This window comes from Ooceraea biroi, chromosome 14 (assembly GCF_003672135.1).
Source record: "Ooceraea biroi isolate clonal line C1 chromosome 14, Obir_v5.4, whole genome shotgun sequence".
In the NCBI taxonomy this organism is placed as follows: Eukaryota; Metazoa; Arthropoda; class Insecta; order Hymenoptera; family Formicidae; genus Ooceraea; species Ooceraea biroi.
Window position 1 is genome coordinate 3,103,238 of NC_039519.1, and position 26,563 is coordinate 3,129,800.

The 26,563-nt window shown below is 45.0% G+C and overlaps 1 protein-coding gene across 3 annotated transcripts in view; it reads right to left on the minus strand.

Annotated features, from left to right (window-relative positions):
• Window positions 1-26,563, minus strand: part of LOC105286893 (nephrin) — a 261,816-nt gene that overhangs the window by 62,267 nt on the left and 172,986 nt on the right. For all 3 annotated transcript variants that reach the window (XM_011352184.3, XM_011352178.3, XM_011352171.3), the window contains one exon: window positions 9,081-9,210. In XM_011352184.3, the coding sequence (XP_011350486.1) occupies window positions 9,081-9,210 (130 nt within the window). The remainder of the gene's footprint in view (window positions 1-9,080; window positions 9,211-26,563) is intronic.

Consider the following 26,563-nt stretch of genomic DNA (forward strand, 5'->3'; position numbering starts at 1 on the left):
CCGCCGTTACCTTCTATTATACCGTTCCTATACCGGGTAGCGTCGCTGCGAAACAACCGGCTAAATGAAGACACATTGCTTTCATTATGAGCTACCTAGTATACGGCTCGCACCACTGCTGCCACCGCGGCTGATACCGCAGCGACCCTTTCCATCCCCTCAGGCCTTACGTACGATTATCTCTAGGAATGAGTTAGCCAGTAGGTACACAAACTCCTCTTGTTATATATCTGGCGGGGTGATGCACCGGAGTCGGCGCATAATTCTTCAACGGTGGACTCTTGAGACGCGACGATTCCAACAGTGGATTATCGAGTTTCTAATAATAACGTCTTCAACGATGGGACTAAATTTGGTTAATCGGATTGTCCAACCATTTTGAGAAATTTATCTGTGATATAAGTAAAATTATCTGTCACTGGCGTGACGAATGTTTAAACAAACGATGAGTGCTCGCGAGCGGCGATGTGCAGCAATTTCAGGAATTCTGTTAAAATAATTACCGGAATCTGTCCCGACGTTGCACGCGCGGTGCTCTAGACTTCTTGCGTCTTCTTCCGTTCGGTATAGGAACCGATCTGAGAACGTTCTGCATAGCGACTCAAAAACCACGTGCGAAGTACACGTCGAAACCGCGACAAAACCGCGCCGCTGTCAGGAACATCGGACGCTTTCGTAGACTCCCTTCGTTCTTCCTACCCGCCGCCGTCGCGGGGCGCGAATGTTTCTTGCTCTCGTCGTTATCAGCAACCACCCTCCGAATAGTCCACGTCCGCGGATGCAGCGGCGGATTGTAGTTCGTCAAACATAAACTCGCGAGGATGTCCGTGTGACGTCGCGCTCCGCGGGAGGGCGATTTATTAAGGTGCAAAAACCGGCCTTTAGGAACGATAGCACAGAAATGAGGGGAGGCAAAGGGACGGTAAAGCGGGAGATGAAACGCCGCCACCGAAAGACATTTGTCTTATTCAAATGGCAGCGAGCGGAAGAAGTCGAGGAAGAAACGCGTGATACGGGGGAGCGGGTGCTCAGAGGAGATTGTAGGTAGAATGTGAAACATCGCAGCGCGCCAGCGTCCTTTTCTCCACCGTTCATCCCTTGTGTCATTCCCTCGCGCGATATCGTCCGCCTCGTTTCTGCGCCACCCTCCCCCTCGTCGTCGTTGTCGTCGTCGTTGTCCCCCCCATCGTTCTCCCGGCGAACTCGTCGCTTACAAGCTCACCGCTGGGACCGACTCTGCAGTTTCCACTGTTTTTCACGTAATTAGAAGCCGGATAATTTATTTAACAACGCTCGACGCGCGGTCGCGGAACTTTTATTGTTTCGTGACTCCCGACGGGGTCGAGGGCGCAAGAAAACTAGATTGCGACGTGGATGCCGTGCTGGCCGTGCCGGGCGTTGTTTCGCGCGCGCACCCTTCTGCCATTCAAGCGTACGGTGAAGGGGTGCGGGTTTACAGTCAACCTGGAAATGATTACGGGAGGACAAGAGCGCGAGTTGTATTATGTTCGCGTGCACAAGCGTAAATGCGTAAAAGCGCAAATGAACATAATACGCGCAGCTCTCTTTCTCCCCCTTTGGAACGGTGGTTATCAGCTGCGTGGAATAAATTCGAGTTTGTCGAGATTTATGATTACTCGAAGTGACGTAAACGCCGAGTCGCGCTTGTACGTCTGGCGGAGGCGTTCGTTCGTTCGTCGTTCGTCGCACACTCGCTCCTCGAATCCGCTCGTTGCACCACGTTATTCACCGAGACGACCTGCGGACTGAAGTTTTCACTGAAGACACACGCGACGTTTCGCTTTTTGCGCCTTTTACACCGGCGATGTCTAGCCGACGTAACAACGTGCGCCGCGTCCGCGCGCCGATCCGAAGCGGGTTTAGCGCTGACAACGTACGTCGCGTCGTTACGCTCTCCTCAACCGAGTGTTCCGGCGCGCTCGTTAACCGGGCGTGAAAATACAGAACGTCAGTTCGCCATGACGAGGCAGCTCTCGTCGTGCCGGCCCCAGAGCCGCCGATTTTTACTGTTTTCTTGTTTTTTCTCTCCGTTTTTTTTCGCCAGACTCCGATTTCCCGGCTGGGAGGAGGAAGCGTCACTCCCTCGCTTGCTCGCTCGCTCGCGCACGCGTGCGTACTTTATAAATATGCATGCCGACGTAAACGCAAGCGAGCCCCGCCGAGCTGCACGTCGACCGATGCATTTTCGCCGGAAGTGCGGACTAAGAGGCGAAGGCGACGAACGTCGGTAATATCATTTGCCGCGCGGATTATTCCGGAAGACGTGCCACGCCGGCGAATATTATTTGTCAAGCGCTGTCCGCTCTCCCGACGCTCTGGAATTCCGGGTGCTTCCGAGACGGGCGAAGCCCATTTGCCGCGATCCTCCTCGGTTTCTACGCTTCCTGCGGATGTGCTGCGCTCCCAGTTTCGGCGATTACGCTCGCGCTTCCGTGCATGGGCATAAGCGTGCCGTAACGATCACACCGTGCCTCGATGCATTACGTCGTAATTTCATTATGCCGAGTGACCGCCATGCTTTATCTCGCGGGCCGTTTCGAGCGACGATTGCATATTTCGTGTAGATTACCCCGCGTCCGGTTCGAGTAATCGCGACTTTCGCGACGACCGCCCGGATCCGCGCGATACCACGATTTCCATCCCCCGTGCCGTAATTATCCGGAATGCAAACTGGTGAACGGTACAACGGTGCGCCATTCCGCGGCAACTTCTTTACTTTTAGCTTACGTACACTTTTCCGCTTACCTGTCCACGAGTCTCGCTGACTTTTTCCGCCTTGTGGCTCCTCTCGCGCGCAGTTGGAATGGCCAATCCGTCGTTGCACCACCATCCCATCCGCTGATATCAATGTAGTGAGAAACGTCGGGAAAAAAATTATCCCGTCGCCTTCGTCAATCGGCGATATTTTGCGGCGAGGAATTTTCCTGACAGAGATTTTTTTCCCATTACGCGCGGCGCATTTTATCAAAGGCTTTCAATGGTAAATTCGATCAAAATCCGTCGAACCGAAGCGACGGCTCCCGTGCGCGTACGATCGGCCAGATGAACGGACAGCCTGGCAGTCCTAGACGGACAAGCGTGGCCGAGCTAATAGGAGTTACACGAGAACGGTCCAGTCTCGTGCAGTGCGACTGGAAAAACGTGATGAGACTACGAAATGACGTTAGAGAGGGAGTTAGATTTGCAGTTACGTTTGGAAATATCGAGAGACAGGGCAGTTTTGCAGTTTCGCAGTTTCGTAGCTCGCCAGTTGGATTAAACGATTTTGTCAGTACTGATACAACAGATGCATCGGAGCACATGGAGATGTAATACGACTCGTGTTCGTTACCTTTAAATAGATCAATAGTTCCGATTGCTGCGGCGCACAAACTGTTTTCAGTTAATTTGATGATATTGCTATGTTATATAATGAATCCAGTATCCTAAGTCCATCTCGCGATTACGGTAAACTATGACTATGGCGCTTACATCGTAACGAGCAACATTGCACGATGACCGATCGATACGCTTAGACTTAAGTCTTATGTTTTGCATTGTCCGGCGGATTTAACTTTACGTAAAGTCGGTTAGACTCAAGCCGCTGTAGCATCATGTTTGTCCGATTGCAAACTCGGTCCTCGACCAACCAGATTTATTTTGACTATGTATTTTATTAAATATCCGCTATACATCGACCACACATTGGATACATATATTTGCATAAATACGAAAAATGTAGCGCGAAGTATGTATAATATATCGATTTTTTTATTTGTACTGTCTAAACTCTTAACTTAATTCTATGTTGAACGTTAATGTAACGCTTTAAACACTGTGTCGAGTCCACACTTAAACTTTTCCATAAATCATTTCGAGAGCTACTGAAAGGGAGATAAAATGAGAAGGAACATTTCGTGATTTTCTTTTTTATTTCATGAATAGTAATCTCGGCGTTAAAAATGTATCTTGCTTCGTCAGCCGGAGACTTGATTTAAAAGATGAAAATGTAATGTTACATTGATGTCATTCCGCCGCTTCTAAAGCAGGCAAGTTGATGCCACCTGTGATTACGAGATACATAACGAAGCGCGTCTCGTAATAACGCAAAATGCAACGATCGCCACTCGCGCCATGTACGGGCATGCGTGTGTAGGTGGTTTGACGTTAATGAAAACGCTCGCGTACGCCAATTCAACTTCAAATTGAATTCGTTTATGACGTTTCGTGACTTCACAGAGAACGACACGACAGCGAAAATACAACAAAGAGCTAGAGAGCTGCAGCGAAATAGCCGTCGACAAATGAGGTTGGAATATCAGAAATTTAGGATATGTATAAATGTGCATCTGCATCAAGAATATCGCGATAGTAAGATATTTGCAGAATTGTCCCTTGTTCAATTTAACATCTCATGATCAATTTAATAATGCTTCTCTTCATGCGCGATGCACACACATACACGCAATTGCAAATCTTAGCATTTTCTATTTCTAAAAAGGTAAAACGAAATAATATCTTTTTGTTAGCAGCTGAAAGTATCACCTCAAACACGCGGTCAAAAGCTGACAAACTTAAAATTTGTACATAATAGAAAGATTTACTGTAATAGAACATAGTTTACAAAGGTATTTATACAAAGGGTCAAAACTTCCAGATCTATAAACTTCGTGGTTATTTTAGTGATGTCAGTGGCATCGAAAGTTTATTGATTTTCGCGAAACAATGTTACAAAAAGCTGGAACATTTGCAGACCTCACAGAATAGAATTGAGCAATCACATAATGTTTGCATTATGACGTGCAAATATAACGCGCTAATAAGTCGATTTAATAATAAACAGAGTCTATCTATCGAGTCTGCCAATATGGAGAAAGAATTATCAAACGAAATAATTTAACCGTGTGATAAAAACGGCGCGATATATCGCAGGTTATTGCATCTAATCTCATTGAACGTTCGTGCATCCGTTAGGCAATATCAATTTCGTGCAAGCGCGCGATACTTGACGCGCTATTCATCCAGCCCTAATTTCTCGTAGAATGTAAAAACGCAATCAAGATTGCGGAGATTAATGTTTGCATTTGAAAGGTCCGCTCCGTAACTGCATCGACTTTCCGTTCATATCGCTTTAATTAAACTTATCTGGCGTCCTTATCGGAATATCGATTTGTCCCAGTATATCTAAAGTAAAGTGACTGGGAAATTACGTATCCATGAGTAAAGCCGATAATAGCCAATATAGAACAATTTTCGAGACTGAAATACGTCACCCTAAGCAGGAAGGTATTACCCGTTGACACGCTCTTGTTATTCTAAGTTAAAATCGATTTTAACCCTCTCGTATTTTCCCGCGTCCCAGATTCATCAAGCATAAGAAAGAGCTTGAATATCGGGTTTCCGATATTCAATATCTTCATTTAAGGTGAGAATTCCTTATTTAAGAGAGAAACTCGGATATTCATCTGATACTCTTCTTTTTTTAGCTTAGCAGCACATTTGCATCCGCGTTGGCACAGTTTCAGACGCGTGCAACGACGAGTGACGGCCCCGCACCGTTTCGCTTCGAAAAGCCGCGAGCGCCTTCTCGGACACGCGATCGATATGACACACGGGGACGTACAATGTCATCGTCTTTCTGCGCGGCCGGATATATATTTATCGACTTGTGTCAATTTTACAATCTAACGTGATTTACGAGGCGCATCCTCCGCGACATTTTCAATGCTGGCCGAGAGCCGTTAGAGAGAAAATCGGTTACGTGACGAATAACGTACGTATCCCGCGGCCGTGAAAAATGACCGACATTTGACAAAGCGGCCTCCCCTTAAATCGCGCCACCGACTCGATACACCATTATCTTGCGGGATATCGCGCCTCTTGCACCCTGCCTTCTCCGCAGCTTCTCCTCTTCTCCCTGCAACCCTGCCCGCTTTTCCTCCACCTTTCGTATTTCTCTTTCCTTTTGGGTTCCGTAGCATGCGACTCCATTATCTCACGACTGCGCTTTACTCGAGTAATTCCGGAAGGGACGAGGCACACTTGAGGCAAGTGGCTCACGCGACAGAATTCATCAGCAGGCGTAGGCGGATATGAACGGTTTACGATTGTGTCAGCTGAGTTAACGACGGAAGTACGTCGATGTTTACTTACGCTTTACGCGCATTGTAATTCCCGCGGCTGTCCCGCGAAGCGCGTTTTCATTAGTTGATGCGTCGCTCGCATTACCGTAATGAAAAGAGCGACGAGCATTCGCGCCGAGCACCTCCAAACGCGATTAATTTGATTAAGATCGCGGTGTCTTCAGCGCGGGTACTATAAATTAATAAACGATACCGGATAGCTGTGACCACACAACATGTGGTACATATGGACGTATGGATAATTACGCCGTGATACTCTCGCAGTACTCGACGGGGTGCACCGCTCTTTCCGATTTTCAAACACAATAAACAGAGGGATGTAAAAATCTCTGTCGCGTAACGCACATCGATACTAGAATTTCGACTTTGCGAAGTCTAACAGCGATTTCGAAATACTCGAGCAATAATTACTTTCAGTTAATGCGATGGATCAAATAGCAGATAGTTGATTTATGTATGCACGCTCTGTCGATTAATTTGTAAATTACATGTATAACATTATTATATTTTCTGCTTTCTTTCAAAATAATTATTTTAAATCATTTTTTATTTTATTACGAAATGTCACATATACATATACACGTGAGTGCTTTAAGAAAGGATTATGTATGTTTAATATATGAAGATATATTCAATTTTCATGACAAGTTAGTAACAAGATTGGTTCCTTTCATGTTACTACAATTTCTAGCAATTAATTTCCTGCATTTTTTTTTCTTTCAAACTTAAATGTACAAAACATATTGCATCAAGCTTCCAGACTGCACATATTGAGCTTAGTGTAAGGGCTTGAAAAAGAAACGATATTTTTAGACGCTTGTTCGTTCAAATTACTTTTTTTCTTGATAAAGACGTTTTTTCCTTGAAGGCTTCTGAACATATGCGACCTCGGTACTTGAGGTGTATGCGTGTGTAACACATACATACACACTGTACTTATTCTCTATTTTAAGCATAAAAACTGTAAGAAAAAGTGCCGCATTCAAGCGAACAAACTTGGCGATGGTGCGCGTTCGTCTTGTCTGTAACTTTACATGAACGACAGGCAGCGAATTGCACGGACGATGGAATAGAGGAATTTATCTGACCAGTGAGTATGCCTGCCGATTTGATTGCGGTCGGCGTATCGAGGGAAACGTAACAAACGGCCCATCGCTTTTTCATCCGGACTTTCAATTCGACGTCGTGAATTATAGCTCGTGATCCGACGATTTTATCTTGGCGCACCGGTGTGCCAACGAGCAATCTTTTAGTAGCTGCCTTTCGCGTCGACTCACCGCGATTACTTTTCCTCGAGCGATCGAAGAATAATATTTGCAACATTTTCGCGTAACGAAATAGTCCTCGAACTATTATCCGCGAGGATTGCCGCGAGGAATAGTGCATCACGTCAGAAACGTTTTCAGAGATTCATCTAAGTTTGTGTATTTTCGCTACATATTTATGTTTTGGTCTGATGTCAAAGATGCGACAAGTCGCATCGATCCAGGAAAGTTTCGAAAGTCCCGATGTAAACGATCCGTAACTCAGTTACTATTTGTTTAACGTTAACGTAGACTTAATTACAGCGATGTCGGAGTTGGTATTTAAGATGTTAGATTATACCTCGTGGAATTGCGTTTAATTGCATTTTCATGCGACTGCAGGAGATTTACTTTCGTATCAAGATGACGCATTCTTTGGTTTAAGAAACTACCATTTTTACGATAGAAGCATAGCAACGTGAAGTATTAAAAAACATATGTAAACGAGATCATTTACGCTTCTCGATAATAATCGGGACTCGCCGTTTAAATTTCATTAGTTACCCCATGCAGACACGTCTCAGCTTAATACGTTCGCGATGGTTATTTGGCCAACGGAATGCTTGCAAAGAGAGATCGTAAATGTGAAAGTCACCCTTATCCACCCTGGTTTGTACATTTTTTGCCCCCGCTGGATTCGTGCTCGGGCGAGCTCGCATTTTCGCAAAGCGGCCGCTCGGTATCGGTCGCCGCCATCGAAAAATCGACGTCCAGTCCGCACACGAAAGCGGGGTGCCCTCACTCTCTCCCTCGTTCACCCTCTACCCCGTCGGTTTCACTTCTGGCGGTACACGCGAGTGTAGTTGCCGCACGCGTGAATATCGCTTACGTGGACCAAGCTCGCCGCGCGGGACTTCTTCCTATCGTCGCTCTTATCGTGACGTTTAACGAGCACGGGTCACGTTGTATATCCAGGGTGTTCGCTTTTTATACGACCGTTCCACAGTGGTAACTTAACCCCGATACGGGACGAGAAGATAAGTGATAAAAGTAAGCCGCTGTAGCGCAGCCGTGCGCTCGAGGAATGAAATAATTATCCATTATACCGCGCAATAAAACACAGTGGCTTTCTATAATGTGCCTGGCTGCGCCTCTCGGCGATTTCGTAATGACTCGTGTCTTGCTGGCTCATGGACGCGTTGTATATTTGGAGCACTGCCGTAAGGGTATTTGACCCCGATGCCAGGGAAAAAAGATAAGTGATAAAAGTGAGCGAATAAGGCAAGGAATAATTAATCATTATACCACTGAATAAAACATCGACTCTTTCTAATACATTCGTTTTACTCTTGCTCGGGTATTATTAATCGAATAGAGATAACTAAAAATACTGTACTTAGATACCGGTAGATTTCACAAAAATCCTCATCGTTTATTCTAAAAATATTCTTAAGGAAGATTAATTTTATCTTACATAATATATAATATCAAAATACTCTAGAATATCACTTTGTATTTTAGAATATGCATGATTCGTTATTAAATTATAGGTATATAACAGAAATAAGTCAGATCTATATAAAGTGCGATTTCGTGCATGCAATGAATTTTGTGGTCATATAATAATTACATTAAGAATGTTTGGCGATTTTACTTGAGAATCGGAGAAAGTATGAATTATAAAAAAGCTCACCTGTAAATCGGGAAGACGTCACTTTTGTACCAGACGATCAAGATAGCGGAATCGTTGCGCTGAGGTGGACGAATATCGCACGGCAGCTCGGCCGTCCCACCGAGGACCGCTCTTACAGACAATGGCGGCCCTGAAACACGAAATACTGATCAAATAGTTGTCACCTATATCTTCCCATCGTCATACGATCGGAAGAGTTTCTGAACAGATCTGCGCTTTTAGCTCTTCACAGATCGCTGTCAATAATATTTATGGTAATGGCAAGAAATAATTCTCGTTACAACAAATCCTTCTTACATTCTGACTAGAAATTCGACTATAATTTTGTAAAGAGTTAATACTTGTAGGTACACGTAATATTTTATACTCGCTTTATTCGTTGGCAGTTTCGCAAGCGAGCGAAGATGAGACAAAATTATTTCCTATGCTCTAGCGATATCTGCGAACGCGGTGTCGAGAAATTTACGTCAAGAATTTCGCAACGAGTTTTTTATGTTCAACAAAATCTGCATTATTACTACCTTTACCGTAGCAATAACTTTGAGCAGTTATTTCCAACGCAGGAAATTCGTTTTACTTACAAATAACAAGGTTGACTGACGCAGGTGCGACACGAAAGGTGATTGCGTTTCATAGGCAGGCTCGGTCCTTTGCCAAGAAACGGTATTACGGTTATCAAGTATGTGTATGTGGCATACAACGCATCTGCTTTCACCTCGATAATTTCCTAATCAGGCTTTCGCCTGCACGTTTGCACGTGTAAGGTCTAAAGGTGCAAATACAATACATACATGCTTTACAATCTTACAAAATCAATAATTAAATCGAATTATTCATACACGCGAGAAGATCGCTTGTAATATTTGAATACGATACGGCGAGACAGTAGTTTGAGAATTAATTTTCGTGGATTAAAACATGTATTATCGTCGGTTGTTTTAATTAAACATGTATAGACGCAAGTAACATCAAGTAAATGATAAATGATCATTCATAAAAGATGGCACGGTTTATTCTTGCGACACGCAGACATAATAATGACGAACCGAGAGACTCTGCGATCTAAATCACGAACGTGCCAACATGTAATTTCTCGCGTCGAGATGAACGATTGAATATTTCGGAGATGAAATGAGAGAAAAACAAAATGTCCAGGTAAAGACATCAGCCTATTCCGAACGAGAAAGAGGGAGAAAAAGAGAGAGAGAGAAAAAGGGAGAGGTCACGTCACAATTTCGCGCTCCAGAAAGCGTTTCCACTGGACAGCATCCCAGGCGTCGCTGGTCCGGATCAGGTATTGAAGGATCGAGAATATTTGTGGAAGAGGAAAGCGGAAACGGATGTATATATGCCGGCTGTCCGAGCGTATTAAAACTGTGAACGAATCGCGAATGGATTTTCTTTCCAGTTTGTTGGCCGTGGAGGAAGCACCGATCCGTTCTCTCTCTCTTTGCCGAGGACGCCTAGATTTTTCCAAATTCCCCGGCTCTCAGTTTCCGAATGTCGGTCGACGCGGTTCGCCGATTCGGGTTCACCGGCTGCGTTATGATTGATCAAACTTATTTCGAAGTTTCGCCAGCACGAGATAAAGGCTGAATAAAATAAGCTCCGACAGAGCACCGACGGATTCGATCGGCCATTATTAATTCACTTTTTTTTTCGATCGCTCGCGCGGGAACTATTGATTTCAAACCGCGCTGCGCAATGTATCCTACGGGACCGAGAATATTTGTCGAGTAGTATCAGTCTCGCGAACTTTTCAGGAAATTAGTAATAACACGCTTTTATCGGAAACATCCGCTGAATAACAAGTTTGATTTTTCGTTTCAAAATATGATGATTCTACATATTGCACTTTGTGTATTTCGATCTTTTCATAGCTTTCTAAATAAATATACGAAATCTCCGACATTACATATATGTAGAAAAATATCCAAAATTGTTAAAATAGTATTATAGCAAAGCGAGACCAATTTGTGTGATATGCATTGAATTGCGAACAAAAAGTGGGACAAAAATAACTTCCAAGTGTAAAAGTATAGAACATTAGTTTCCTTTTTTCATTACTGCATAATAATGCAGAATAATATTTATTAGTTTTGTTGCATACTCTTTCACCCTTAAAACCGCAGCTACTTCTTTCTCATTCGAGGTATCCAGAAAGCAGCGCGATATGCAAAACAAAAGTGGCGAGCACTCCATTATCAAACTTGGCGAAGCCTTTATCTTGCCTCGTCCAATTTCTGAGTTTCTGTCATAAGAGTCATTTCTCTTCCTTACATTTTCAGCCCCATGAGCGATAGTTCACACGGCGCGCATATTAGGTCTCTCGTTCCAAGTTTTGAATTTTTAAGCAGAATTTTCACTCTGTGCCGCTGTCACGGGAGGGAATATATTATGCAGTCCCTAATTTACCGTCCTAGCTGGTCGCTTCAACCTCGCGGAACGGAGAAATGAGTTTACGCGAAGGAACAAATGGAAGGCCGGTGCCTATTTCACCGTTTACTTGAATGTTCCTCACTTCGCGACGCACTCTTCTATCCTAAATTCAAACCTAGAATCCACGAATATCACCAGAGACAAGCGCATGAGTTTTTATTATCTCTCACCATGTATAACCAATTATAATATTATATTTAATAGTAAGAACATTTATATTTTGTAACCATCCATTCGCGCATTTCCCCGAAAATTCAACGCTACCTTATCGCTAGTACAGAATAATCAAGGATCATTGAATTCGATACCAATCAACATGTCAATAGACGTCTGACACGTATATCTACCCTAATGACTCTTTATTCATCTTGAAAGTTTTTTCAATTCCCCTATTTTTAATGGGTTTTCTGCCGTGGATTTTGCCTGTTCGAAATCTGGGACAGCGCGACCATGGAAAGGTATATTGAAGTTTCACTTGGATGGATTTTGAGCCGGCGCTCCAATCCAATAGATGCCAATCCCTTTGGCGCGTATACTCGCGATATAAAGCACGCAACGGGATATCCGTAACGTCGCGATAGAGTTTCGCATTCCGCGAGCGCATTGATTTCCTTGATTAAATTATCCGAATCTAAATTCCTGGTAACCGATCTCGCGGGGCGTCGCTAATACGACGAGGGCGCAAAACCGACCCTCAGGATGATTAGGTAAGAGTAATCCCGTTGCGTCGAGGTCAATGCATCCAACGGACAGAGACGCTAATTAAATTTGCAAGCAACCGAAGTGCTTGCTACTCCGCTCGCCCGCCTGCTCGCTCGCTCGTTCGCGAGGGTGGGATTCTTTTTTCGCGCATTATACATTTATACTCAGATACGGGGTCCGCACCTCACGGCTATCTTTACCGCTCGCTCCTCCATTTTTCTTGCGCCCGTACCTCATAGAGTTAACGTTAACGGTGTTACCCCAGCGTCCGGGAACATGGATGCTTTTACCTCACCCACATACCTGTGCACCCACCAATACTATAGCTATATATCTACGTATGTATGTACGTACGTACGTAGGATCCAGTCTTCGCGTGTACGTATAGTATAAGCGTATAAAACAACGGTTTTCACGGCGTCCGCTAAATTTCCCTTGGGCTGCCCGCGGTGCATTATGAGTCCTGAAGGGTGGCGGAGCAACGAGGTGCGAATCGCTCCTGTCGTCATGTCGCCGCGCGCCTTGTTCCCGCACCTCGCGTGATCTCTCTCTTATCCAGCCGGGGGGATAACAAGGTACGACAGCCGCGAATCGCGCGCTGAAAAGCGTTTTGAAAAAACCGAGAGCCTCTATGACACACCACCGCCGTCCGCCCATTTGACGTAGTTTCGAAAAAAAAAATGGACAACGCGAGAGAGTGTGAACGGACGAGCTGTTCACATGCAGGTTTCATGTTTCATTGATGATTTTTTCAACGCCGAGTATCGCACTTGTATAGATTACTTCTGTGGAAGTTGTATCGTTATCGCGATGAGAATGTGTCGTGCCGTTACACTCTGACATTCATTCGCCTCGTCAAAATTCTTTCATTAGAATCAGATTGATAAATGTTTTTTGTAAAAATTATTAGGCGATGACGTTACATCAAAGGGTTCTCGTCCTAACGGAAAAACCCTTTTCGGATTCAAAATTGGGCTTCTACCTTGATGAAAAACAAAATTTTCGTTCTACGTTGCAGGTATGTTGTAGAAGTGAATTTCTGCCTCTACGAGAAAGAATAACATTGCGTACGTGATACCATCCGTCTCGCTCGAGACGTGGTCTCTTCCTCTTTCTCCATCCCCGGGGATCCAATTTCGGAAATTTAATACAAGGCACGTAGCGAACTATTCCGCGAATCTCAAAAATCGCAACATTGATGATTAATCCTCGAAAGCCGAGGCAGGATCGGGTATAATGCGAAATATGTAATCGCGCAGCTTACAAATCGCATGGAAACCTGTAAAACCAGGAAAACCAGACGCCGTAAAATATTTTTGACAATTCATTTTAAATACGCAATACACAATATCAGTATTAAAATATTTTAAATACGCGAAACAGTGTTCTGTTACCCGAAAGTACTTGCGCGAAGTATAATATATGCACACACATGAAACATCGGTCAGTCACGTATTATATTACCGTGCCGATATTGTCAATTGCCAATAAACGGAATTAGAGACGTATGTTACGTCAAAGTGACAAATCTTTGGGGGAACTCGTCGGAGGATCGTGATACAGATATTTACCATGCAACGTGTCCCATCGAAAGGAAAGTGATATCGTAGACGCAGCGGAAAAGCCGCTCTTTATGAAATGCATGAAATGCTGCTGAATCGACGACACGGTTTCCATATACTTGGCCCATGGCACACTGGTTTACGCAAGTTTCGTGCGCTTCAGGAAGAAATGCGCGTAGGTAGGTAGACAGATAACAAGCGAAGATTGTCAGCGAAAATCCGAATGGACGTGAACGAGATCGATGGTGCGCATGACGAAAGTCAGCCCGAGTACGCGAAGTGTCTTGACTGTATAAATCCCAGCCAAATCGCTTCCGGCGAAATGCGTCAAGAATCCATCCCCGAAATGGGCTCGATGTATTACGGTGGCACTTTGCATATAGTCGTAATATATTCGAGGCGTTAATTTACAGGGGTTTGCATTTGCACGGCAGTTCCCGAAGCATTAAGGCATTAACAACGCAAATTAAGAGCTATCCGCGAGTTAACGATCGATACAGGACGCGCAGACTTGGAGTCTGCAATTATCGCGGACTGAAGGTAGACGATACACGAGAACGTTAAACCGCGAATGTTGGAAAAATTGAAAGAAAAACGGAACTTTTCTACTGATGAATTTACTTGTTTTATACGATTCCAATTGTTGCCGCATAACAAATTGGGTTAAAACGTATCGATCCTCGTCACACACGCGGACTCTGTCCACGTACGTGAGATTGGAGTAATCAAATTTGAGGTAACATTGCTGACATGGTTTTCTCCGAGCACTCGACAATTTCCGGTGTTGATCAGATCGGCAGTCAGATCAGCGCGATCACGCTCATCTCGTGATCCTTGCGTGAATCTCGCGAGAACGGTACGTGCGGGAACGTCGATGAAGGAATACAACGGGAATATGGTGACCGTCGCCGTGTCGAAGTTAGAGGCCGGAAATCAGTGTTACGGCTACCCTCGTCTGGTCAAGCCCTTTCCACGCGCAGAAATAACCCAAACGGGTATCCGGCTAAGCCGATAATCCGCGGGTCAGACAGTGTCGAGAAGCCGTACAACTTTGCTTAGCCCCGTCCTTACCCCTGTCCTCTCTTCACCATGCTCGGCCGTCCATGCCTTACGGCTGTCCACGGAAACCTGCGGTTAGCTGGGAGCTATCGTTTCTACGCTTCGGCCGGCGCCGCGCCTCGTAGAAATCAATTTACTCTCGGGCGATTCCACGGAGGATCAACCGGGGAAAGATCGCCGCTGCGCAAAGACGAGGATTAGGGAGAATAAATACGGGAACTCCGCGAGATCTTTAGTAATCGGGGACACGTCGATATCGCGGCGGTTTGGCCACCGCTCAAACCGGTGGCCAATGTTCAACTCGCAGGCATAACTCTGTCGTCGGATATCGAAGGAACGATTGCCGAGGATTCGCGTTCGAGTCGGTCGAGTTGGTTTATTTAACTTGCAAGTGAATTTTATCGATAATTGTGTATTATTCGCGTACAAGCGCCTGGTTACTTCTTTTCTTTTTTTGACACAGAAAGAGACGATAGAGACTAACTCTTGAGATCCAACTTCCAGAACTCTTCTGCCGGAAGTTGTTGGACGAGTCTTATTGTGAAACTTTTACCGCGCGTCAAATCTCATCTAGAAGCGAGACTTCGAGAACGTTTACGGGATTATTCTCTCGTTTCTAATGTCGACCACGCGTGATACCGACACGTGTCTAGCGAAATCGATCAAGCTGCCCGCCGGGAATCTCCTCTCGATACGTTTCTCCAATCACGCAGAGGCTCCTGCATCTGAACGGCTCCTTGGCCGCGATTCCGTGTACATGAGGGAAGAAAATCGAGAAACGGATAAACCGCGAGGCACACAGCCTCGCCCAATCGAGATTAATCGCTGAGATAACTCTGGTCCCCATGCTGGACTGTCAGGAGCGAACGCGCCGTATGTGTCACGTATTGCGTTTACGCGAGGAGAGGGCAGGGAAATCATTTTCTTCCGATCGGGCCTCGCGGCCATTGGATCTCCTCGGTCAGAACATTCGAATAATAAAATCGGAAACATCAATGGAGTCGCGTGTACGTGCACATGTATGTGCACGTGTATGCGTGCAGGCGAAGATATACATTGTTCCGAGCGCGCAATATCGTCAAGTTTTAGGGTTTTTCGCAGCTGTGACAACGGCTGCCCGCAAGGCGGTACCTCGATTTGCCCCAAAACTCCCGCCAATATCACCATAACCATAATTCCACGATTCCATCGGGAACTTTTTTTCCATCCATGCCGCGCCCTGGTTCTCGCCAGCGTGTCCCTCGTTGTCGTCCTCACCCTAAGGGGCACGTAGGATCTAGCTTTTTGCGGACAGGGCGCTCCTTGCGATGGGTCGAAATTATTTCACGGAACATTATGGCGCGTATTTTACCGCGTTCGTCCACCATATCCTTTCTCAAAGATCGCATAATAGATTCTACACGCTGGCATGAATAATATCGACCAGCATTATGAAACGATTATTTTGCACGAGTCGATATCTCGATCCGCAAAGAGAAATCAAACGAATGAAAACCCGTATTTAACTCGACAGCACATGATACAAGAGGAGTCGTGAATCTAACGAGTATATAAATTTTCTCGCAGCCTCGAGAAGTAAAGCTGTAACGGCGGTGAAATTACGAGATTTCATCGTCGCTGCGCGCGAAATCTGGAGTGTTCGCCTTGGAGATACGTAACGACGTTGGTGATACGGTGGCGGTTGGGCGGCCGGGCGTGTGTTCAGCGTCATGCTTTTTGCAATCTGATTTTCTCTCGCTCGATACTCCACTTCAAAGTGTAACGTTTAGCCGCTCTTGATCGGAGCCCGGGCTGCGGCTCTACCGAAGGAAAATGTGAGACGAGAGAGAAAAGAGGACAAAGAAAGGCACGCGGTCACACAGTATATCTCGCATGGATTGACGGATACGCCTGGTATCGCAGTGACGTTCAGGCTCGGATTCGAGGACGTGCCCAGGCGAAGGTGCACCAAGTCCTGCCACTTGGAAAAACAAGCCAAGGCCTCGTTCTATAAAATTATTCATTACACTGTGTGTGTAGGTTGCAACTAGGAAGTGGTTTAATGATATTGCTTAACAGTTTAGAAATATTAGGGGTATTAGGATAGTGTTATTTTAATAATATTAATAATTTGGTAATATTACTCTTTAGTAATATTACAACATTCTTTGTCTACGGATTTGATAGGTACGTTTGGTATTAAAGTTTGATGTTACTTTTATTGATTTTTCATGCAATATGCATACAATTTTGTCGCAAGCATTACGCTCAATGCTATACAGCTTTGTAATTCCGTATTATGGCGCTGATCATCATGAGAGTACATCTTGATAAAAAATTATTTATTAATAACTGCTTTGTGCTTTTACATATGCGTCATTATTATTTCAATCAGTGCACAATATCGCAACTATCTCGTCCAGAGCACATAACATGTTGCGTACCGTAGTTGTCTTTGTTTCTTTATTTGCTTTGGCTCGCTGCTCGACATCAAAGCCCGTAGCTTGGGCAATTTCGACCAACCTTGTCGTTTACGCGTCGAGTTTACTCGAGGGAAATGTGATGGAGAAAGCGGTGCGCATCCGTTACCGCTATGCAAAAGCCTACGAACTTGTAGCACCGCAAATTGTCGTGCTTGTTTTCGCATGTGCTGGGTCTAAACCTGACCTGTGATTCATGTGAATTAAACCGTCAAGAAACAAAGGGTACTACATTTCCGGACATTTTGCTAATAGAAAGCAAGCATACTGAAATAACAGTAACAAAAGAATATATCGCGAAAAGAGAAATTGAAACAAGTCATGTAGTAATGGCACACTTTAATCCAGATAAAATATTGTATTAATTTAATATATTAATTTTCATTAATTCATGAATACATTTTACTGAAAGAATAGAATTTTAAATGACGATAATGAAATGTTATTTTAATATACATTTATTTTATAAGCTTCAAGAATACTTAAATGGAAATGGATTGATAAAAACTATTGCATGTTTCATTATTCCAAGTAAAAACCTTCATAGATATGATATAAATAGTCAACGGAGATCTCAGCAGAAGTAAAGGTAAAAATCGAGCATCTTCGTAAATGTGTCGATCTGGTTTCCGCTCGAATTTTCCAAGAAGGATAATGGATCGAGAGGTTTTCCGAGTGAGTTTACGAGAGAGATTCATACCCGATTCACCGCCGATAAGCTCACTCGTAAAGATAAAGACAGAGATACTAGGAAATACTCGAGGGACTCGGGATGCTTTCAGGATAGACAAGGCAATACGGTCTTGAGTGAAATGCTTTTGTCTCAGCGTGAAAAAAGGGAAAATTGCACTTAATAAAGCGCTTCATTTTTCATGATTGCTTCAGACACTCGGCATTAATAATTTTCCGGCTGAAAATGCAAAAGCGATGTGAGCGCTAAGATGACGTCGTGCGAATTGAAAAGAATGACGAATTTCATATTTCGTCATAGGAAACCTGCAATAATGTTAAGTGAAAATAAAAACAAATGAAAGCACCAGAAACAGTTACAACAAAGTTAATTTGCACGTTACAAGTAATGTGTTTAGAACTTCATGAAACCGATCTAAACGCAAACTCCAAATTGCAACGGAAAGCAGACAACTGTAGACTTGCTTTGAGACTCATGGTCAACGTTTCGAGGGTGTGGAATTGTAGTAAGCTCGGTTTACCATTTCACTCTGGTTCTTTCGCTATTTGCATGGAGGATTTCGCGAAACCTAAACTCGTCATCTAATGAGTAACGAACTTCTTTATTGTTCCACCCATCGTTGTCGGCGTGAAAATCTACTTTTCTCTCTCCTCTCTTTCTCCATGTACATTTGACTCTTTGTCGGACGCGAAGCACCAGTTGTTGCACGTATTCGCACTTTTTCCGTTCTCCCCTCGTTCACGAGTATTCTTCTAGGTTCCGGAGATTTTCCTTCAGCCGTTAAGAGCGAAGGGCGAAAATGCTGTTAATGGGATCGTTAAGGGTCTCATTAACGTTCTCGCGAAGAGCTGGATAACGACCAAGTAATTAAAATTTGATCAGCTTCTTACAAAACTGGCTCGTCACTTTTTTCCACCGAACGAAGGGCAGTATGTAACGGTTATTTCTTCATTATTTAAGATACTGCTAATGGTGTCAGGTTAACGTTTACAAAGGCGTTTAGAGATACGACGAGAACTTAATTCGAATACTTTACTCTCTAATATCAACGCGTATTCATTACCGCGTAGTCGCATCCCCGCGCCAAGAATCTGCCAGACTACAAACGATGCCTGGTGATCAGCAACATCCGCGCGCTTGCCTCACTGCGATTTTTCGTACGGGGTTACTTATGAGCCGAATCGGAGCTTACTCTCGATAGGACGAAAGAGAAATGCCACGGGAGAGAGGTGGGATGATGAATAAAAGGGGGAAGAGAGAGAGAAAGAGAGGAGACAAGACGAGAGCAGGAGGAAGGTGCCAGATCGTAACCGTGGAACGATCTCGCCCGAGGGAACGTCCTGCGCCGTATGTCCTCTGCATACAAATGCCTTTCCTATAGTCGTTCGCCGAAGCCATCAGGGTTACCGCAGAACGGAAGACTGGCTTGCCAATTTTAAAGGCCGTTTGTGAGTGATGTACAACGTCTGCGCGCGTCTACCGGCCGCCTGGCGCTTGTTCATTCGTACAGTACGTATCGGCGAGAGTATGTACACGTATGTATATGTACACGGCCACGATATCGTATCGGCAATAAAAACGTATTCCCGCGAATGTGGGAAACGGCACGGGTACAAGCAGCACCAGGTTGTTTACGGTGAAAAGCGCTGTAATAGTTTCGTGCAGTTTATTGTCAAGAATAAACCGTCCCCTGCTCTGAAATAACGAATAATAAATCAAAATGACTCCCTCCCTCCCTTTCTCTCTCTCTCTCTCTCAGATTTAAATCGACTGCATCGCCCGTTTAATTTCTAATTTCTCAATTGCGGTAAGTAGAGTACGATTGAAGATTAAATTGGATTACGTGCACCGATCGTGGAGTAATTGAAGACTGGAAAGACAATGGTTGAATGTATTTTTAAATGATAACGCAATAAGTAATAGCAGTGTACATTTGTAAATTGCTCCGTTTCACTAAAAGCGCAGTTATCTTTTTAATGTGGCAAACGCGTAACGCGAAATTGCTTAATTGGAATATAATTCGCGTGCGCTAATTAGAGACAAAAATGTTGATGAAAGATGCATTATACGTATATCCGAGAGCGCATTACCACGCTAATGCACAAATTAATAAGCGGTTACTGTGTATTGGTTTAATAATTGTAATGATAACCAAACGTTTCTGCCCGCACGTTAATGATGCGCACCGAAAATATTCTACTGCGGTAATACGCAGAAGTTTAATGTTTAATTCGGTAGCTTTTCAGGTCATTTGATCCATGGATGCAATATCTATTTTAGCCCGCTGTCAACATTTAACGTTTCAGACTGGTAGAGAAACGGAGAGGGTGAGTGAGAGGGCGAGGGACGGCGCGGTCTGTATTTGAATTTTGTCAATTTGACTAATTAAAGCTGGTGTTCGATCGCGCAGTTGGCTATAGATGTAATGCTTCGGCACGCTAGATTTAATTAAGATGCATACATTAATTCGTTTGCGTGCGCCGGCACGCATCGGTTTCACGGCTTTTGTCATGGCGCAGATTAATATACGCGCGGCTAATAATTATAATAACTTGCAATTGACACCGATGCAACGCGGTAACGTCGCGTACGCGTATTGTCGATGCACATCGTATTTCAATAATAACGACATGCGCCCCATATTTCTGCTCCACGTGTCGCTTCCGAAACAATATTGCGCGCAAAAAAAAGACGCGTAAAACAGCGAGTCGCTCCTTGCGAGTACATACACCACGACTCGGTATCAGCTGCACCTGAACATCCGCCTCTTTGGATGTCGTGTCATATAGCTGCTGCGACGCATTAGATCGCCGTGGAAACTCTCAATAAGAGCGCCGTGCACTTTCCCGCGACGGCGGGATGGGCGGCAGGACGGGATGCGAAACGTCTTGCTGTTAGTTTCGAGGTGGTTTCCGGGCTAAAGTTGCCCAACGCGCGATATTCAACCGAGGCGGGGCACTCGCGGAGCACTCAAAAAGTTCCACGAAGAACCGGGGTAGCACAAAGTGAAAATGGTATTTCCGAAAGCGATTAGAGCTTCGTAACAGAGACGGCACAAATTCGCTGGAATAATTGCAGCCGCACGCGCGTTGATCCCGTTACCATCCCCTGCACTATGGTTTTGCGTAACGTAAATTTGTGTGATGCAAATTTTATTGTCGGCAATTTGCGATTAGCACAGACTCGCCTTTCAAGGCAGCCGACGTAATTTCGATTCGTGACAGCGATACGTGAACATCGCCGATCTCACGTCGATACGTCCAACATGCGATGTTTTACGGAGCAAGCACGCACTAAAATATCGGCATTAAAATATCGGCAGGCTGGTTTACGATCAGCAACGGCGCTTTTATCGAGCGAATGCATTCCGGGGGATGATTGGCCCTTATGCAGCCGGGCGACGTACGGTCGTACGGAAGTTTGAAGCACGTCGAACTTTCCGAACTATCAGCACTTAGACGATAATTCTCTTGAGGGACGAAGACCGCTCTCAGCGCGCGACCGTCTGCCTCCGTGAAAATTAATTACCCTCGTCGATCGCTTTTCATTCTCTCTTTCACCCCGTTCGTGTCCCGGCTGGGTTCCTGCTCTTTTCACCTCCACCGATGCACGAAACCCGTCGTCGACGCCGCCAGGTTGTAATATGCGGGTGACAAGAGCGACAGGGAAGAAGAGGTGGGAAGAGGAAGGGAGGAAGGAAGTAAGGTAGGAAGGTAGATAGGAAGGAAGCCGCCGAAGTAAAAAAAATGGTTCACCTACAACGCAGTATGCCAGAAATCAGAGTAGTTTCCTCCAGAGCCAGCGAATTCTATACGGCGTGACATTCCACAATTTCCGCGTACTTGGCGTGTTTCACGTTCTTCGAGTAATTATCTGCGCGTAATTACTCCGTCCCGACAAATGTATACGTGTATGTGCGTGCACGTGTACGTTCATACATGGACATATATATAATATACATGTATTATATGCGCGCGCCTGAATATATATAATTATGGGCTTGAGGAAGTTGAACGTGTTAAACACTCCGGTTGGGTATATAATGATTGTACGTAAAACATGTTCCATTATGATAATCTGCTCTAATACAGTAGTCTGAATCTTTATGTAATATATATCGCAATCATCGAATTATAATAATTATTGAAGAAGAAATTGTAGAAAGAATAAGTTTGAGAAGAGTAAATCCTGCTGAGATTTATTGGATGCTGCTGCTATTATTGTAACAACTGAATAGTAGCTGGATTTATTTGACCCAGTAAAAAACTATAATAGTTTGTCTGATCGGTACTTGGCGGCATGCATAATTTGTTTAGACAATAATGAGTTTCTAAAAAAACATGTCTTTCAAGTGTCAAATAAAACAGCGTAGTAAAAAGAACGTTATTCTTTTATAATTCGTAAATTAATTACATCATTGATTTACTATTTCGTACGATTTAATTTCTTATTCGTGAAACATCCATGACTGTCTCGAGCATTTCTTTAATATGATTCTGTTTTTATTCAGTGGCGCAATGCTCATCGCAATCATTCTCAGGAACAATTTTTGAATTTTTGAAAATAGACAATTATGTATCATTGCTTTTAACAATAATGATATCATCGCTTTTCACAAATAAACAACTGTCATCTAAATATATTCTCGAATTCGATAGAACTCACGGAGTCAATTTACGTAGATCGAATTTTAAATAATACGCGAGTGTCGTCGAGGATTCTTGCGGTATTCATGACTCGTTGGATGCAATGACCCCGCTCGTACGTGATGTCCCTTTCGTGCGGGGCAGTTTGATTATATAATAAATGCTTTTCTTACTCTGCCGTTTCGCCAGCTGGGAGTTTCCATTCCTCGGGATCGGAATTCGTGTCTGCCGCGATATAAAAGAACGAGGAGAAACTAAGAACCACTCACCGTCACCGGGAGAAATCATTCTTCTCGCGCGATTCCGAGCGGATTGCTATGAGGATTTCCGGGAATAATATCATTTCCATGTACCGTCTCTCGTTCGCGGACTATCCCGCGAGCTTCTTTTCCTTATCGCGTCTCCCATTCTTCCCTCCATCCACTTGGAATACTTATTGCTTCGCTCTTTAAAGGTTGGCCGCTCCTTTTTTTATTGCATCATCCTTACTCATGGAAAATACAAATCCATGAGTCGTACATATTACTCGGTCGATGTCACCGATACGGCACGAGAAAACGTAATAAACGCAGCTTTATTCTTCAGAATATGCACTGGAAATTGAATGGAGATGTTTTAAGAGCAAGAAGCTACGAATTTTTGTGGGTAAGAGCCAGAAAGTCTGTCGAAATCAAACGACCCTTCGGCAATTGATAGTTGAGTGACTCGTAAAATTCATGTGTGGAGTGCATCGACACGTTTGATCTGGTCCCTTACTTTTATATCCCCTTGTATACACGGCGGGAATGACAGCTGAACAAATTGATCCGAATCGAGCTGGAGGCGTCTCGAGACGAGAGAAGAAACTGCAATGAAAGAAAACCATTCTTGTATTATTCTTCTCGCTGCCGCTCGACTGTCCCGGCAACTCGCGATGCAAATTTCCCTGGCAAGAAAAAGTCAGGCATCGTCCTGTGTTTCCGCGCGACCGAAGTTCCCTCAGCATACCTTACTCGCGTCTCGCGTTTCCCTTCGCTAACTTCGCAGCTCGCGCGGATGAGCTACTGCGGAAACACATTTGACAAAACGGAATAAAGAATCAGCTGAATAACACAGTACTTCTATCGCATGATGCAGTTATGAGGGATGAATACACGGGGATGTTAATGCGCGAGTCGCTCTTGCGCCACAATCAGCCTTGCAATCCGCAGCGTGAAACGACGCGCGGAGGCGGAAACCGCCTCGCGTGCGTGCAACTATATGAGCGCCTAGGCCGACGAAACTGGCTTCATTTTTCTCGCGTTTAAGGGGATTATTAGATGCGGCAGCGCCAGCAGGCTGCCGCTGAAGGCAGGTCGACGGGGAAAGAGCGACCGCTGCGGAAAGAGCCGCAACAAGAGAGAAGCTCCGGGCGATGATTCCGGCAAACAAACAGAGACTGCAGCTCGCGCTGCAGCGACGTTATCGCTGCCGCATCCCGGCTACGAATGAAATTACTACCCGGCAAGCGCATCCCCGTGTTTGCTCTGCGTCTTCCTCTTACCTCGTGCCTCCGTCGTCCTCACCTTATTCGCCACCCTCAAGCGCCGTGCGTAGGTACTCTTCCATCCTACGACAGCCCCAATCGCGCCGTGATAGAAACGTTTTCACACCTGCGTCCGCGCGTGGCAAGCAAGAAAGCGCGTGCAAAAATCGCAATGCCGGATATCTCGATCACCACGTTTGGAACACTTGGGGAAACGATTGTTATATCGATATTTGCGATTTTGGTATTTGTGTACGTATAAGGCAAGCCGGCCTTCGTTTGGTTTTGTATCATGATCAAAGTTTGAAAATCAAATACGTTTGCATACATACAATGCGAATGTTAAAGCAATTAGCGACTCAGTTGAATTATGAAGTACATGTTTTTCCCTTTTTTCCCTCGCAACGTCGAGGTTTCATTATTATAACTCTTTGTACAATATTTTGATATTTCTCTACGCTTTTTATGGGCTCCTTTTGTCGTAACTGCACATTGTGAAATCGAAATAACACGTAAGAGGCGTTGCGCCACGTTTCTTTGCCAAACCTGATACCTCTGCGGCATAACGGAAACGAGGAAGGCATCGCGAATACACGATGCGCTCCCGATAAATGGGAGAACGTGCCGAGTCACCGCAATAACTTTGCAAACATGATGATCAAAGCTCGTGTGGAAAGCCACGCATGGGGAAGCGATCGTTAGATGACCTCTGCAGGTTGCGTTCCAAGGGCCTCCCTCGTGTTTGGAAGAACCAGATGACCGCAATTTCGAATAGGTTGCTGGCATTCGATCGATGACAATGTCGCCGGCAATACGGGGACACCGCGCCGGCTGCACGATGCGAAGAGGAGAAGCGGAGGAACGCGCGATAAAATATTAAACGCTCGCGGAAAAATATGTCGCACACGCGGAAAAAGTTCCCTGGAAGCCCCGAATCCGCGCAACTGCAATTACACTCGCTCACGGCCGCGAATACATTTTGGCGATGGTCCGCGGCTTATCGGGCGTATAAAAATACCATCCCCGTAATTCAGGAAAGTTCCCCCGCGTACGCGGAAAGTTATAATGGTGTATAGGTCAGAATAACAGATTGCTAATTACGAGAACGACGTGAAAACTACCGCGACGTTCATCACATCGGGCATGCTCCGACTCTGCATCCCAAAGTCTAGGTAGTTTTGATTAAGTTTCTAACGGATGGCTGGATTCGTTCTAGGATCCTGTCAGACGTCGAGGCCACGAGGGGGTGATGAGGAGAGGACGGCGAGGAGGGGAGGTATCCGCGCGTTCATTCACGGACGAGGAATAGGGTGAAATTGGAGTTGAAGTACCTTCGTGGCACCGGACAGGTCCGTCAAGGGTCCGTGAGGTAGGTGGAAAAGATCGCTCGGGATGAAAAATAAGAGGCGAAAGAGGCGATGGTGGGAGGGAAGAGAGGAAAGAGGAAGGATCCTTCGATTGCCTCTTATATACCTTCATCGAGGGTGCTGCGGATAGAGGAATTCAGTGTTCGCCTTACTTCCATTCATCGTTCCATTGTATCTTTTTTCTCCCCCGCCGGGTTTTATTTCTGGATCGCTGTACATCGGATGAAGTTTGCGGCGCGATTCTTTCACGGCGCATCGCTCATCACGCGGCTCTCGCAATCCCTTTTAGCACCTTTCGATACGTGATAATGCCGCGATAATTACGCGTCGAGTGAAACCTGATGTATCAGCTACGAATTTCGTTTCTCGCTGAAAACTCCGAGGAAAACTCGATCAGCGAGAGATATTCTTGTCCAGTTGCAGAGAACTCGTCGATTGAAAGCACACCAGGACCGCAATCTCCATTAGAAACTTACTTTGAAAGAACGATATTTTCTTCGCGTGTAATCTCGATCCTAGTCGCAAAGTGATCCACCCCTCTGATCTATATTGCTCCTGTTCTATTTAATTATTTCCCCGAAGGACGAAGGTCTCCCGTTATCTGAGATTCGCGTGGTACTAGTCCTCAATCGCAATCTGAGAACGTCGGGAATAGATCTCTGATAGGTCTTGAGAACAAGATCCCCTGCGTCGTACGTACGTACGTACAACGTTCTTCGAAAGAGACTCGTGTCTGCTCATCCATTGAGACAACGTCGAAGGTAGAGTATCCGAAAAGGAGTAAGCGAAACCTAGAGAGAGAGAGAGAGAGAGAGAAAGAGAAAGACATGGGGAAGCAGAATGCGACGGGTATAGGGAGGAGTTTGCGCTTGGAACAACGAACCGATGGAATAGACTCTCGCAAAGACAGAGAGTGGGTGGTACGTTGATCGATTCCGCTCTCCTGCGGTTTCGTCTAGGGGAAACCTATTGACTTTCTGAAGACGCCCGTGGAAGATCACCTTGCATCGCCGAGGGTGCACAGTGCGCGCCAAATACGTAGTTTCCCGCGTGA